Source organism: Phyllobates terribilis, unplaced genomic scaffold (genome assembly GCF_046119375.1).
Source record: "Phyllobates terribilis strain yellow unplaced genomic scaffold, ASM4611937v1 Scaffold_3__8_contigs__length_932513732, whole genome shotgun sequence".
NCBI classification, from domain to species: Eukaryota; Metazoa; Chordata; class Amphibia; order Anura; family Dendrobatidae; genus Phyllobates; species Phyllobates terribilis.
Window position 1 is genome coordinate 658,536,243 of NW_027362763.1, and position 17,026 is coordinate 658,553,268.

The 17,026-nt window shown below is 45.7% G+C and overlaps 1 protein-coding gene across 1 annotated transcript in view; it reads left to right on the forward strand.

The window, feature by feature from the left end:
• LOC141258594 (dynein axonemal heavy chain 8-like) overlaps positions 1–17,026 on the forward strand; it is a 415,976-nt gene that overhangs the window by 26,208 nt on the left and 372,742 nt on the right. The window contains exons 8-13 of the mRNA XM_073673563.1: positions 2,128–2,227; positions 6,492–6,611; positions 9,355–9,493; positions 9,593–9,780; positions 15,710–15,790; positions 16,576–16,692. Coding sequence (XP_073529664.1) covers positions 2,128–2,227; positions 6,492–6,611; positions 9,355–9,493; positions 9,593–9,780; positions 15,710–15,790; positions 16,576–16,692 — 745 coding nt within the window. The remainder of the gene's footprint in view (positions 1–2,127; positions 2,228–6,491; positions 6,612–9,354; positions 9,494–9,592; positions 9,781–15,709; positions 15,791–16,575; positions 16,693–17,026) is intronic.

The following is a 17,026-nucleotide window of genomic DNA, read 5'->3' on the forward strand; positions in this document are numbered from 1 at the left end:
AAAAACCAGAGGCCAGCAGATCATGTGAAAATATAATTTTGGTGTCATTCTCAAAACTTTTGGCCATGACTGTAGACTATTCAGCGCTGATGTATCACACACCAACCGGATGACAAAAATATTTACACACAGGTTGTAATGTAACTAGATAGGGAAAAGCCAAGGGGGGGGGGGGGGGGGGGGGGGTGAATACTTTTGCAAGACATTGTAATCCAAATTTGTAAATGACAATAAACACTTATTAACATTTTCCATTTTTGTATATTGTCAGCCAATATTTACAGACTATGATGGAAATCATATATTGTATTATTAGAGCACATCTACACTGAATGTGAGAGCCTCTGTACCCGCCTAATATTGTGCAGCTATCCCATCTCCCACCTGTTTAGGCCTGCTCGCCACATTTGCTATGAAGGTGTTCTGTGGTATCTGGCACCAAGACTGGTGCAGCAGATTCTGGTAGAACTTGTGCACACGGGATTATTTTTTTAGGGCATTTTTTTTTTAGTGGAAACCACTTCAGGAATGACTGCTTCTTTGAGGAGTTTTTCGTTTCTTGAAGCAGTTTTAAAGACGTTGTCCACTACTATAGAACATGCCCCCCATCGATGTAAACGGTGGAAATAAGACTTTTAGCAAATGCACTGTCAATATTGCCTGTGAGCCGCACAATCGCTGGCCGCTCACAGGCATCACGTGGCCCCCCGGCTGCAGCCTCCTCTGGCACCGGCTGATGTCGCGTCAACTTGACATCAACATCACACATCTTAATTTGGAGCGTCTAATTCTAGCGGACTCTCCATCAGTACCAGGAAGCAAAACACCAGTCTTTATAAATTGGGGCCTAATGTATCTATGTGGTTCATTTATCATAATATTGTAATCCATGAGACTGGAAAAATATTCTGCGCCTAAACCTGATGGACTGATCATATGGCAGCGCTGCATGATGTGGAATACCACGGATCACAACATCACATCTGACACTGGAACCTGATTGTGGCATCAGCGTCATAGCTAGAAAAGATGGCAGATTGTCAGGGGATCAGACCTGTTTACTATAGTGTGAATATTGATTACATAGTTGAGATCTATCAGCTTCGGTGATAAATGATTAAAGTGAGATGAGATCCGTCAACAGCAGCATGTGCAATGCTGGTGAAGTGAGATGAGATCCGTCAGCAGCAGCATGTGCAGTGCTGGTGAAGTGAGATGAGATCCGTCAGCAGCAGCATGTGCAGTGCTGGTGAAGTGAGATGAGATCCGTCAGCAGCAGCATGTGCAGTGCTGGTGAAGTGAGATGAGATCCGTCAGCAGCAGCATGTGCAGTGCTGGTGAAGTGAGATGAGATCCGTCAGCAGCAGCATGTGCAGTGCTGGTGAAGTGAGATGAGATCCGTCAGCAGCAGCAGCATGTGCAGTGCTGGTGAAGTGAGATGAGATCCGTCAGCAGCTGCATGTGCAGTGCTGGTGAAGTGAGATGAGATCCGTCAGCAGCTGCATGTGCAGTGCTGGTGAAGTGAGATGAGATCCGTCAGCAGCTGCATGTGCAGTGCTGGTGAAGTGAGATGAGATCCGTCAGCAGCTGCATGTGCAGTGCTGGTGAAGTGAGATGAGATCCGTCAGCAGCAGCATGTGCAGTGCTGGTGAAGTGAGATGAGATCCGTCAGCAGCAGCATGTGCAGTGCTGGTGAAGTGAGATGAGATCCGTCAGCAGCAGCATGTGCAGTGCTGGTGAAGTGAGATGAGATCCGTCAGCAGCAGCATGTGCAGTGCTGGTGAAGTGAGATGAGATCCGTCAGCAGCAGCATGTGCAGTGCTGGTGAAGTGAGATGAGATCTGTCAGCAGCAGCATGTGCAGTGCTGGTGAAGTGAGATGAGATCCGTCAGCAGCTGCATGTGCAGTGCTGGTGAAGTGAGATGAGATCCATCAGCAGCTGCATGTGCAGTGCTGGTGAAGTGAGATGAGATCCGTCAGCAGCAGCATGTGCAGTGCTGGTGAAGTGAGATGAGATCCGTCAGCAGCAGCATGTGCAGTGCTGGTGCGGCTGTATTATTGCGGTTTACCATACTGATGCAATGCACAGTACGGTACAAAAATCAGTTTTTCACATTTTATCTTTAGGTTTCAGGGGTTGAAGATCCCGGCCCTGGATTCCCAAGTTCCTAATATCATTCAGTGTATTCTCCAGAACTACATGGAGATGCTTCAGGCCACGAAACACGTGAGTCATGTAATATAAGTATTCCCACTGTCGTGATGTGGGGTGTTCGCCGCACCTTCACTGCCACTTCTCACAGGCTTGTTTGGATTTCGGTTTCCTTCATATTTCATTGTTTTGATAAAAAGGAGGAACAAGGAGCAAAATGGTAAAGAGCAATAGAAATTTTAATAATTAAGTTCAATAAATAAACATCATCACATAGGCAATATAGTCATAGCATGGAACGACAGAAAAGTGCATACTATCCGGAACACCCAGTACTCATAAGCTCATAACCCCCAGACCATTGCATTGGGTAAAGGCAAAGCCTCTTGAGAAAGCCAACAAACTGCTAGGCGAAACGTACGTTGGGGCTCTTTCTTACCACGGTTTACCACCTTCCCAGCGCTCTCCATCTATCCCTTGGTAAGGCATTTGTTACTTACTGACCAGGGCTACATGTTATTATGGCAGACTCCTGCCTTAAATGGATATTGTGTGTACCCCTGGTTATATTTGATTTCTTCTTTTTTGCCTGCCGTCCTCTTTCCCATCTTCCTTGCCTTTACCCAATGCAATGGTCTGGAGGTTATGAGCTTATGAGTACTGGGTGTTCCGGATAGTATGCACTTTTCTGTCGTTCCATGCTATGACTATATTGCCTATGTGATGATGTTTATTTATTGAACTTAATTATTAAAATTTCTATTGCTCTTTACCATTTTGCTCCTTGTTCCTCCTTTTTATCATGTTCTTTGGAGTTGGTATATTTAGGCTGATTCTGGCACTGTCCAACTGCATCAGCCATGTTTCTTTCTGCCTTTTTTACACATAGGGCCGTTCTGTATGTTCTATATTTCATTGTTTTGCAGTGTTTTTCAAAGCTTTTAAGATTAATTGGAAACTGGTAGCAAAGCGTGACATTTTTTTATTTTTTTATTATTTCAGACGTGCTATTTTCATGTGTGCTTTTTGTCATAGAGAAGCTGGGAATCCTGCCCCATCTAGGAAAAAAAATCCCTGTTTGTAGTGCTGTTTATACCGTACAGACTGTTCTTTTTTTTTACCTTTTATAAACAATACATCAAATTGGCTTTTTTTTTTTAAATAAAGAAAACACCATTTGGTTGGTTTCACACTTCAGTATGAGCCAGTTGGAGTCGGGTCCAAAAACACACAACCTTTTCATGCATCTCAGTCCTACTTACTTACTTGGACTACGAAACTCCTCAAATGTGTGAAACCGGCCTGCCTGCTGTGTTTTTTTTTTAATCTCAGAAATCACCAGCGGCCCTCCTGCAGTGCTGCCCACTGTGACACCACCACCCCCACTTATCACCAGCGGCCCTCCTGCATTGCTGCCCGCTGTGACACCACCACCCCTGATTATCACCAGCGGCCCTCCTGCATTGCTGCCCGCTGTGACACCACCACCCCCACTTATCACCAGCGGCCCTCCTGCAGTGCTGCCCACTGTGACACCACCACCCCCACTTATCACCAGCGGCCCTCCTGCATTGCTGCCCGCTGTGACACCACCACCCCTGATTATCACCAGCGGCCCTCCTGCAGTGCTGCCCGCTGTGACACCACCACCCCCACTTATTACCAGCGGCCCTCCTGCAGTGCTGCCTGCTGTGACACCACCACCCCTGATTATCACCAGCAGCCCTCCTGCAGTGCTGCCCGCTGTGACACCACCACCCCCACTTATTACCAGCGGCCCTCCTGCAGTGCTGCCCGCTGTGACACCACCACCCCCACTTATCACCAGCGGCCCTCCTGCATTGCTGTCCGCTGTGACACCACCACCCCTGATTATCACCAGCGGCCCTCCTGCAGTGCTGCCCACTGTGACACCACCACCCCTACTTATCACCAGCGGCCCTCCTGCATTGCTGCCCGCTGTGACACCACCACCCCTGATTATCACCAGCGGCCCTCCTGCAGTGCTGCCCGCTGTGACACCACCACCCCCACTTATCACCAGCGGCCCTCCTGCAGTTCTGCCCACTGTGACACCACCACCCCCACTTATCACCAGCGGCCCTCCTGCATTGCTGCCCGCTGTGACACCACCACCCCTGATTATCACCAGCGGCCCTCCTGCAGTGCTGCCCACTGTGACACCACCACCCCCACTTATCACCAGCAGCCCTCCTGCAGTTCTGCCCGCTGTGACACCACCACCCCCATTTATCACCAGCAGCCCTCCTGCAGTTCTGCCCGCTGTGACACCACCACCCCCACTTATCACCAGCAGCCCTCCTGCAGTTCTGCCCGCTGTGACACCACCACCCCCACTTATCACCAGCGGCCCTCTTGCATTGCTGTCCGCTGTGACAACACCACCCCCACTTATGACCAGCGGCCCTCCTGCAGTGCTGCCCGCTGTGACACCACCACCCCCACTTATTACCAGCGGCCCTCCTGCAGTGCTGCCTGCTGTGACACCACCACCCCTGATTATCACCAGCAGCCCTCCTGCAGTGCTGCCCGCTGTGACACCACCACCCCCACTTATTACCAGCGGCCCTCCTGCAGTGCTGCCCGCTGTGACACCACCACCCCCACTTATTACCAGCGGCCCTCCTGCAGTGCTGCCCGCTGTGACACCACCACCCCCACTTATTACCAGCGGCCCTCCTGCAGTGCTGCCCGCTGTGACACCACCTCCCCCACTTATCACCAGCGGCCCTCTTGCATTGCTGCCCGCTGTGACACCACCACCCCCACTTATTACCAGCGGCCCTCTTGCATTGCTGTCCGCTGTGACACCACCACCCCTGATTATCATCAGCGGCCCTCTTGCATTGCTGTCCACTGTGACACCACCACCCCCACTTATCACCAGCGGCCCTCTTGCATTGCTGTCCACTGTGACACCACCACCCCCACTTATCACCAGCGGCCCTCTTGCATTGCTGTCCACTGTGACACCACCACCCCCACTTATCACCAACGGCCTTCTTGCATTGCTGTCCACTGTGACACCACCACCCCCACTTATCACCAGCGGCCCTCTTGCATTGCTGTCCACTGTGACACCACCACCTCTGCTCATCACTACCAGCCCTCCTGCAGTGCTGTCCTGAGTGACACCACCACACCCGCTCATCACCAGCGGCCCTCTTGCATTGCTGCCCACTGTGACATCTCCACCCCCCTCTTCACCAGCGGCCCTCTTGCATTGCTGTCCAATGTTACACCACCACCCCCACTTATCACCAGCAGCCCTCCTCCAGTGCCGCCCTGAGTGACACCACCACCCCTGCTCATCACCACCAGCCCTCCTCCAGTGCTGCCCTGAGTGACACCACCACTCCCGCTCATCACCACCAGCCCTCCTCCAGTGCTGCCCTGAGTCACACCACCACTCCCGCTCATCACCACCAGCCCTCCTCCAGTGCTGCCCTGAGTCACACCACCACTCCCGCTCATCACCACCAGCCCTCCTCCAGTGCTGCCCTGAGTCACACCACCACTCCCGCTCATCACCACCAGCCCTCCTCCAGTGCTGCCCTGAGTCACACCACCACTCCTGCTCATCACCAGAGACCCTCTTGCATTGCTTCCCACTGTAACACCACCACCCCCACTTATCACCAGCAGCCCTCCTGCAGTGCTGCCCAGGCATGGATAGCAGGTGGTGGTGATGTGCATGCTTTTGTTCTTTTTTCCTTCTGATTTCAACAATTTGTAACTTTTGAAAAAAAAAAACAGCTACATTTTTGCACAAATGTACTTCTATTTACTCCTCCCAAACTGATTTTTTTGCCCTCTGAAATTTGGCAATATTTTAGCATAACATGCAATTATTTTATTCCAAAAAGGCAAAAGACAAAAATATACAGCATTTTTTTTTTTTGCACAAAATCCACGAACCACCTGCACAATTTTGAAGCACACAAATGATGAATCGGTCATTTTGTCTGTTCACCATTTGCAACTTTTCAAATGTTGCAACATTTTTGCTCGGTTGTAGTCCAGTAGCCTCCTTAAAAACAAAATCTGGCTAATTCTGTTTTTGCGCAGTGTGACGTTGTAAAATATAGTGCAATTTTTTGCTCTGAAAGGGCACAAAAAGATTAAGCTGCAAAGAGCATGTTTGAGTTTGCACAAAATTTATCAACCCATGCGCGCCATTTTGAGGAATTTGGTACAAAAACCGCAAGGAATGCCGCAAAAGAAAAAAGAAAAGTCATTTAAAAAAAACAAACAAATAAGATAATGAATCGGGGCCTATATGGTTACAATGTAATAAGCTCTGTGTTACTTTCTTCAGCACTATGAACATTACAAGAAGGATCCCCCTACTGTCAGGAGCATGCCCCCTGTGGCTGGACGGATCCAATGGTCGAGACAGCTGTTCAGAAAGATAAATGAGCCCATCACCTATCTGAAGGTGGGATTCACATTCAATATTTCATTATGCTCTCAGCTGCATATGGAGCCATAACCAGGTTCCAGTGCTAATGATTAGGTTATGATCTGCACCCCTGCATGCCTCTGTAGCAGACCTGGGCAAAGTGCGGCCCACGGGCCACATCCGGCCCTCTGTCTGTTCCAGTTCGGCCCGCGGACCGAGACAGACGAAGGGCTGAAGCAGTGGCCCACGGGTCGCACCGTGCCCTCCCCCTCGCTGTCGCCGCCGCCTGACCCTGTCTCCATGTGCACACCGCTGACTGCATTGGTAGAGGAGGCCTCCAGCCCCTTCCTCCGCCAATCAGCTTGTGAAGCAGTTGACACGATGACGTCATTGCGTCAGTTCATCGGAGACAGGAGCAGAGGCACAGCACCGGGGAAACGGGAGCAAGGTGAATATGTGTGTTTTTTTTTTTTAATGTGTATGGGACTTTTGGCTGGACATGGGGAGACTATAGGGGTCTGTTGCAGGACCTGGGGAGACTATAAGGGTCTATTACAAGACCTGGGGAGACTATAGGGGTCTATTGCAGGACATGGGGGGGACTATAGGGGTCTATTGCAGGACCTGGGGAGACTATAGGGGTCTATTGCAGGACAGGGGGAGGCTATAGGGGTCTATTGCAGGACATGGGGAGGCTATCGGGTCTATTGCAGGACATGGGGAGACTATAGGGGTTTATTGCAGTACATGGGGAGGCTATAGGGGTCTATTGCAGGACATGGGGAGGCTATAGGGGTCTATTGTAGGACATGGGGAGGCTATAGGGGTCTATTGCAGGACATGGGAGGCTATAAGGGTCTATTGCAGGACATGGGGAGGCTATAGGGGTCTATTGTAGGACATGGGGAGGCTATAGGGGTCTATTGCAGGACATGGGAGGCTATAGGGGTCTATTGCAGGACATGGGGAGGCTATAGGGGTCTATTGCAGGACATGGGGAGGCTATAGGGGTCTATTGCAGGACATGGGGAGGCTATAGGGGTCTATTGCAGGACATGGGGAGGCTATAGGGGTCTATTGCAGGACATGGGGAGGCTATAGGTGTCTATTGCAGGACATGGGGAGGCTATAGGGGTCTATTGCAGGACATGGGGAGACTATAGAGATCTATTGCAGGACATGGGCAGGCTATAGGGGTCTGTTGCTGGGCATGGTCAGGCTATAGGGGTCTGTTGCTGGACAAGGCAAGGCTAGGGGGGTCTGTTGGACGTGGGGAGGCTGGGGCTCTCATACTGGACATGGGGAGGCTGTGTGGGGCTTTCATGCTGGACGTACGGAGGCTATTTCGGGCTCTCATGCTGGACGTACGGAGGCTATTTCGGGCTCTCATGCTGGACGTATGGAGGCTGTTTGGGGCTCTCATGCTGGACGTATGGAGGCTGTTTGGGGCTCTCATGCTGGACGTATGGAGGCTGTTTGGGGCTCTCATGCTGGACGTATGGAGGCTGTTTGGGGCTCTCATGCTGGACGTATGGAGGCTGTTTGGGGCTCTCATGCTGAACATGGGGAGACTGTGTGAGGCTCTCATGCTGAACATGGGGAGGCTGTGTGAGGCTCTCATGCTGGACGTACGGAGGCTGTGTGGGGCTCTCATGCTGAACATGGGGAGGCTATGGGGCTCTCATGCTGAACATGGGGAGGCTATGGGGCTCTCATGCTGGACGTACGGAGGCTGTTTGGGGCTCTCATGCTGAACATGGGGAGGCTGTGGGGGTGTCATGCTGGACATGGGGAGGCTGTGTGAGGCTCTCATGCTGGACGTACGGAGGCTGTGTGGGGCTCTCATGCTGAACATGGGGAGGCTATGGGGGTGTCATGCTGGACGTACGGAGGCTGTGTGGGGCTCTCATGCTGAACATGGGGAGGCTATGGGGGTGTCATGCTGGACGTGGGGAGGCTGTGTGAGGCTCTCATGCTGGACGTACGGAGGCTGTGTGGGGCTCTCATGCTGAACATGGGGAGGCTATGGGGGTGTCATGCTGGACGTACGGAGGCTGTGTGGGGCTCTCATGCTGAACATGGGGAGGCTATGGGGGTGTCATGCTGGACGTACGGAGGCTGTTTGGGGCTCTCATGCTGTTCGTGGGGAGGCTGTTTGGGGCTCTCATGTTAGATGTGGGGAGGCTATGGAGCGCATACAGAATATAGAAGGGGCTATATTCGGGTTCAAACGGTATATAGGGGGATGTCAGCATACTTCTGCTCAATATTAAATCATGCAATTAATATAATAATTATAATTAATATATTGATATAAATATGGAGCAGAATTAATTTCAGCTTATTGGTTCGGCCCTCCACAACTATCAGTCTCTCATGTGGCCCCTCGGGAAAATTAATTGCCCACCCCTGCTCTATAGTCATTGCTGTTATAGGGGTTATCTAAATCGGCAGAGCCACTGAGCTCAGCGATTGGCTGCAGAGCTGTCGTCATGACTGCATCCGATCAACAAAGACCAGCGCAGCGGCAGGGAGGCAGTGCTGGACCTAGGGAGGGTAAGAAAGACTCAGTATGTTAATTTTACACATCACTGTTCTTACGGGCTAAAACTAGCTGAAAAAGGATGACCCTTAACCTTCTATACCAATTATAGCTGTACACAAAATATGAAAAAGATTTTACACCTGTAAACTTGTATTAAAAATAAAGTAATAATTTGTTGTGGTGCTGAAAATGTTCCTAATGCAGATTGTTTTGTTAATATTTTCCCCTTTCTAGAATAATTCTGACATGTTGACAAGTCCCGAGGGTAAAGCCGCGGTGCAGCTGCATAATAACATCGGTTATGTATTGGTGGAGTTTGAGGTCTTGCACCACAGAGCTTGGTATGAGGACATCTTCAGCGACCTTCAAGTTGGTAATTCAGCTTATTACAGGAGTCCGCGCTGCTTGTAGGCAGAAGACATTTATTTTTCCAGTTATTCAATACATGTCTAATGTCTTTTATTTTGTACAGCCCTTCAGGCAAAGCTATTGGTTCGCCATCCCGACACCAAGCAGGTCTTCATTAATTTTGATCCTAAGTTTCTAGAGATTTTCCAAGAAATAAAGTGCATGATAAAGATGGGTTTAGATGTTCCAGAGGAAGCGGAAGTATTTCTGAAAATAGAAGCGGAACTGAACTCAAATCATCTCCAGCTGGAAGTAAGTGATGTAAATGATACAGTTATATGAAAAAGTTTGGGCACCCCTATTAATCTTAAGCTTAATGTTTTATAAAAATTGGTGTTTTTGCAACAGCTATTTCAGTTTGATATATGTAATAACTGTTGGACACAGTAATGTTTCTGCCTTGAAATGAGGTTTATTGTACTAACAGAAAATGTGCAATCTGCATTCAAACAATATTTGACAGGTGCATAAGTATGGGCACCCTTATCATTTTCTTGTTTTAAATACTCCTACCTACTTTTTACTGACTTACTAAAGCACTTTTTTGGGTTTTGTAACCTCATTGAGCTTTGAACTTCATAGCCAGGTGTATGCAATCATGAGAAAAGCTACTTAAAGTGGCCACTTGCAAGTTTTTCTCCTGTTTGAATCTCCTCTGAAGAGTGGCATCATGGGCTCCTCAAAACGACTGTCAAATGATCTGAAAACAAAGATTATTCAACATAGTTGTTCAGGGGAAGGATACAAAAAGCTGTCTCAGAGATTTAACCTGTCAGTTTCCACTGTGAGGAACATAGTAAGGAAATGGAAGAACACAGGGACAGTTCTTGTTAAGGCCAGAAGTGGCAGGCCAAGAAAAACATCAGAAAGGCAGAGAAGAAGAATGGTGAGATCAGTCAAGGACAATCCTCAGACCACCTCCAGAGAGCTGCAGCATCAACTTGCTGCAGATGGTGTCACTGTGCATCGGTCAACTATACAACGCACTTTGCACAAGGAGAAGCTGTATGGGAGAGTGATGCGAAAGAAGCCGTTTCTGCAAGCATGCCACAAACAGAGTCGGCTGAGGTATGCAAAAGCACATTTGGAGATGCCAATTTCCTTTTGGAAGAAGGTCCTGTGGACTGATGAAACCAAGATTGAGTTGTTTGGTCATACAAAAAGGCGTTATGCATGGCGGCAAAAAAACACAGCATTCCAAGAAAAACACTTGCTACCCACAGTAAAATTTTGTGGAGGTTCCATCATGCTTTGGGGCTGTGTGGCCAATGCCGGCACCGGGAATCTTGTTAAAGTTGAGGGACGCATGGATTCCACTCAGTATCAGCAGATTCTTGACAATAATGTTCAAGAATCAGTGATAAAGTTGAAGTTACGCAGGGGATGGATCTTTCAGCAAGACAATGATCCAAAACACCGCTCCAAATCTACTCAGGCATTCATGCAGAGGAGCAATTACAATGTTCTGGAATCGCCATCCCAGTCCCCAGACATGAATATCATTGAACATCTGGGGGATCATTTGAAGAGGGCTGTCCATGCTCGGCGACCATCAAACTTAACTGAACTGGAATTGTTTTGTAAAGAGGAATGGTCAAAAATACCTTCATCCAGGATCCAGGAACTCATTAAAAGCTACAGGAAGCGACTAGAGGCTGTTATTTTTGCAAAAGGAGGATCTACTAAATATTAATGTCACTTTTCTGGTGAGGTGCCCATACTTATGCACCTGTCAAATTTTGTTTGAATGCAGATTGCACATTTTCTGTTAGTACAATAAACCTCATTTCAAGGCAGAAACATTACTGTGTCCAACAGTTATTACATATATCAAACTGAAATAGCTGTTGCAAAAACACCAATTTTTATAAAACATTAAGCTTAAGATTAATAGGGGTGCCCAAACTTTTTCATATAACTGTATATAATTGGTTGTACTCACCTGTAGTGAAACCTTCTGCCTAAAGACAAGACGAGAAGGTGCAACCATGAAACCAAAAATGCATGTAATTAGATGCAAGGGAATTTGGAATATTTTATTCATTTATTTTATTCGCTTATTTAGCTCCATTAATTCTATCTGCAAAGAGTTTCCACATTCTGGTTTTTTTTTTTTATGCAGTTTTTAAAAGCAAAGCCAGAAATGGATTGTAAAGAACAGACTGAAGGGCAGATTTATCACGACTGGCATCTTGTATTCCGCTCTTGATGTGTGAAATTCATCAAGATGCACCGCCATGGTCTGGAGTAAATTTCTGCTGTAATTACTCCAGTTTTGTGGTGTGAATTATAAAAAGGTTGATCATGTCATACAAGTCCATGCACCCCTCCCCAAGATGATCTGTTCACCTTTCAAAAAGTTGGCGTAAAAATGAGAAAAATCAAAGTTGCTACATTTTTTTTTTTTTTTAACATTTGCATCAGTCTCATGTTAGTTTTCTGACGCAAACTGCTTAAATCAGGCCCTGACACTTTTTTCTTTTTTGAACTTACCATTGTCTTTGGCTTCAAAAAAACCTGATAGCCTAAAGAAAAAAAAAATCACACAGGGAATGTAATGGTAAAATCATTTGTGATTGCATGCAGGTTTTGACAGGTTGGGCTGATTGAGCAGTTCACTGACCCATGAGTTCAGTGTCAGGTATGCAACAAAACAATTATTAAAGCCTATGATCACCATTGACATGCAAAAAGTGATTTCTCGGTCACTTCATTGGGGTTTCCTTTAATTAATAACATTGCATTGTTATTAATTGCAACATTGTTTCAGCCTGCCGTAGTCTTTATTCATTCATTCATTTTAGATCCCCTGATACATAGTGTGCAGTCTGATCCAGCTTTGAGATGCTTCTCTTATGGGAGTGTCCCTCCCTGTAATACATGCTGGATGTGAGGTCAGGATGCTGCTATCTGCACTTGCTGCCCTATAGTACTTTTCTTTTCATGTCTGTTTTCTATGCCCGTCTGAGATACTTTCACCCCTGGCAACTGCAGAATCTGTGCCCAACCCCTCCTGCTTTTTCTAGTGGAGAGAAGAGCAAAAAGCAGGAGGTCTGACGGATTCTGAACATTTTTCCAAATCACTCATCTTCATAAAGGTTTTGCAAACTCACCTGTAGTAGCGAAATGTTAGAATTATTTTAATGAAGAGTATATTGAAAGTTGCATTTAGGAGGAAAATAAAAGAAAAAAAATTGTGTGGTAAGGTGTCCATAGCCTTTAACCCCATACCGCCCAAGGCAATTTACACCTTCCAGACTCGGCCAATCTTTTCGATTCTGATGTGTCACCTAGTTTTAATATCTTTGGGAAGCTTCTACATAGATGACTTTGAGATTTGTTTTCTTTACACTTTGTACTTTATTAGTGGTAAATTTAGGTTGTAAAATTTGATACTATTTATGAGTGTCTGAAAATTCAGAATAATTCTCGTTTTTCACATGTTGAGCCCTTGAAACAGATAGTTAGGTCCTCATTCCCATATGATACTTTTCCTATGAGCCGGATTACAGTGGGGAAAATAAGTATTTGATCCATTGCCAATTTTTCAAGTTTTCCCACCTACAAAGAATGGAGAAGTCTGGATTTTTTTTTAAATTTACACTAGGACACTTTTTCTGCCCATTAGAGACCTGGACATTTTGGATTCTACATGTTATCCCTATTCTTACAAGTACACTGCCCTGATGAATTCTCCTTAGGGAGAAGGAAACGTGTCGGGAGGGATTTTTGTGGGGTAACAATATTGGTACTACACTTGGGTACTGCCCGTGTTAGGGCGGGAGTCTATACAAGGGGCACGACAGGGTAGATTACTTGATCCCTTGAGAATATGGCTCCAGTGCGTTGAAGAATGGGTGAGATCCATACATGTCTTGTTTATGTTGCACCATGACACTTTTTTGTATTTAGGGAGTTTCTTGTGGGATTCTTCAGTTAACATGATAAACTGAAACTGGGAGAATCCTTATTGATTTATGTCAAATGTATTAAATGTTCACGTTGGCCTCGGTAAGGTTTGTGTCTATATTATAACCATTGTTGTATTAGAGCGCAAAGATTTATTGGAACAAAATAGCGGTATCCCTAGCGCCATTTGGAGAATTGGATTCATTTTAATTATCTTTAGAAATGAAAAGTTACATTTTATGAGTTCCCTAATGCTTTTTGTATCATACTTCTAAGGGTATATATCTGGTTTCTATATGGACTGTGGTGCTTTTTACTATACATGGCACCTATCGCAATCCTGGTATACATGGCCCCCCCCCCCCATCCTGGTATATATGACCCCCCCATCCTGGTATATATGCCCCCCCCATCCTGGTATATATGCCCCCCCCCATCCTGGTATACATGGCCCCCCCCCATCCTGGTATACATGGCCCCCCCCCCCATCCTGGTATATATGGCCCCCATCACGCTCCACAAATTAAAAAAACAAAACAATTCTACTCCCCTTCCTTCCCTCTGCTCCATCGCTGCAGTATTTGATCACCGACCAACCAGCAGGAATTCTGGCTCTCACAGACCTGTTAGTTTTTCTTTAAGAAACCCTCCTACTCTGCACTCATTACCTGTATTAATTGCACCTGTTTGAACTCGTTACCTGTATAAAATTCTTTGTAGGTGGGAAAACTTGCATGGCACTTTTTTTTTGCAGTGTTACTGCTGACCTTTATATTCTTTTGATATTGTATTATTTACTGTATGTATTATCAGTATAAGCTCATGGCATTTTTTATTCTTTATTGAATACTTTTTGACGCCACGATTTGGGTCAGTACGATTACTGTAATACCAGATTTCTATTGGTTTGTTTATGTCTTGCTACTTTTGCACACTAAGAACAATTTTGTTGGAAAAAATATGTTTATACATTGCCATATTCTGACAGCTGTCATTTTTTTTTCCGCTGACAGATGTGAACTGGGGCTTGTTTTTTTGTGGGAGGAGATGACTTTTTCAACTTATACAATTTTTATCTACATACAACTTTTTGATGATGTCTTGTTTCACTTGTAATGCAGTGAAATGTTGAAAAAAAAACAGCGGGAGACAATTTTATACATCAGCCGTTCTGAGTGAGATATCAAATATGAGTACTTTTTTTTAAAATTTATTTTTGTTTTTACATTGATAAAGAATGCATCTTTATTGGCAATCTTCTATGAAACTTTAAAGGGGTATTCCCATCTCCAAGATCCTATCCCAATATGTAGTAGGTGCAATAATAATAATAATATTAGCAAATACCTCCAATTAGAAATGTAGTATAGTATTTTTGATTCACTATCTCTCTTACCTCATGTGCAGGCATCGCAGGACCCTAGGTATTATGTGGAAAATCCGAAATTAAAATGCATTAAATAAGCGCTGTAGGCACTAGATTACTATAAATCCCATTCACATTGCTGGACCTGTAAGAGTATGCCTTTTTATGTACAGAGAAAATGATGTAAAAAATGCACCAAATACTCATCGTGTGAACTTAGCCTTAATATTACAGCTGCTTTCCACTTGATCATTAGAAATAAGCTGCCTATTGTTCATGGCGCATGGTTTTGCAGAACCTGCATGAGCACATACCTGCCAAGTGCTATGTATGACCCCAGCCTCAGAGAGAAACCTCTGACACATCCTCTTCAAGGGTGTGCGAATAAATGTCGGGGAAGAGGCCCAGACATCATCTTGGCTTGTCTGATGAGGCCCAGACATCATCTTGGCTTGTCTGATGAGGCCCAAACATCATCTTGGCTTGTCTGATGAGGCCCAAACATCATCTTGGCTTGTCTGATGAGGCCCAGACATCATCTTGGCTTGTCTGATGAGGACCAGACATCATCTTGGCTTGTCTGATGAGGCCCAGACATCATCTTGGCCTGTCTGATGAGGCCCAGACATCATCTTGGCTTTTCTGATGAGGCCCAGACATCATCTTGGCTTGTCTGATGAGGCCCAGACATCATCTTGGCTTGTCTGATGAGGCCCAGACATCATCTTGGCTTGTCTGATGAGGCCCAGACATCAGCTTTTGGCTTCTTGTTACTCTGATCTATAAGATTCACAGTAAATAAACTGACATTATTATCACATTACATTATTAAACACTAAGAAATACTCTTTTAATGTAAGCAATAGCAAAGTAACTCTTCATCTCTTCTTTCCTTTATACAAACAGACATTACTGAAGACTTACCAGACTCTTTGTGATCAGATCCTCCCAGTGTTTTCAGATTTGTTATCAGAGAAATTAAAAAAGGTGAGGAGGAGGAGGAGGAATGATTTGTATAGTTACTGTCTATCCAGCAGATAGAAAGTGCAGAGTCCTCAGTAATTGTTACCTTTTATTTAACTGGAAGAGGATGACATATCAGCTTCATCAGGCATCAGATATAATATCAATGACATCTGAAGAATCACACATTTATACACAAAAGACGTAGGGATAATGCAAGAGATAGAACTAGTATGAGGAGCGGAGCAACCACTGGAGCAGTAAGCGGTGGAGGAGATCTGCTCCGTGGTTGTGAGGCCCCCACAAGGTCTGACCGTCACAAACTATCACCTTTTAAGAAAACAGCCGCAGACAGGTAATTTTACTAAATAACACTAAATAGAAAAAATATCCACAAATGTCTAATGCCCCCTTCACTAACTAAGAAAAGTCAGGTGTGAACTTCTGTGTACTGAGATCCGACATCTCTTTGCGGCTCCCTCACTGGTAAAGGGCGAGATCTCACCTGTTACACCAGCGCTGCTGCATTATGTGCACAGGCGACCGATCAGGAATAATGGTGTCACCGGTCAGCAAATGCCACGCACGTAACGTTCACAGAAACCCCTGTCATTATCATTCCTGCTCTGGAGGGAGCTCAGGTCTGCAGTATTCTGTACTTCCAGACCCTCCTGTCTCTGACATTTTGATATAACCTTTTAGTACGAGGGCTTCCATGTCTGTGATGTTGTAGACGGGGATAGCAGCATGTTTTTCCTCATGAAGTGAATAAAAAACTGACAATTTTTTTTTTGTAAAATATTTTATAGATAGAGTCCACTTTACGTAAGGGCCTGACAGCTCTCACATGGTCGTCTGTTTCCCTCGAGCTCTTCTTTAAAGCTGTAGATGAAAATCTTCAAGTGGTCAGCCAGGTCGTAAATAAGGTAATGGAAAGGATAAGATAAATAATGACATGTTACATAATGATGGCTGAAATGACACTGACACAATATAAATACAGTGTGTGTGCATATGCACATATATATATATATATATATATATATATATATAAATCTATCTATCTATATGTATATCTCTCTCTCTATCTCTCTCTCTATCTCTCTCTCTCTATCTCTCTTTATCTCTCTCTCTATCTTTCCCTCTATCTCTCTCTCTATCTCTCTCTATCTGTCTCTATCTCTCTTTCTATCTCTCTCTTTCTCTTTTCCTCTCTCTCTATCTCTATCTCTTTCTATCTCTCTCTCTCTATCTCTCTTC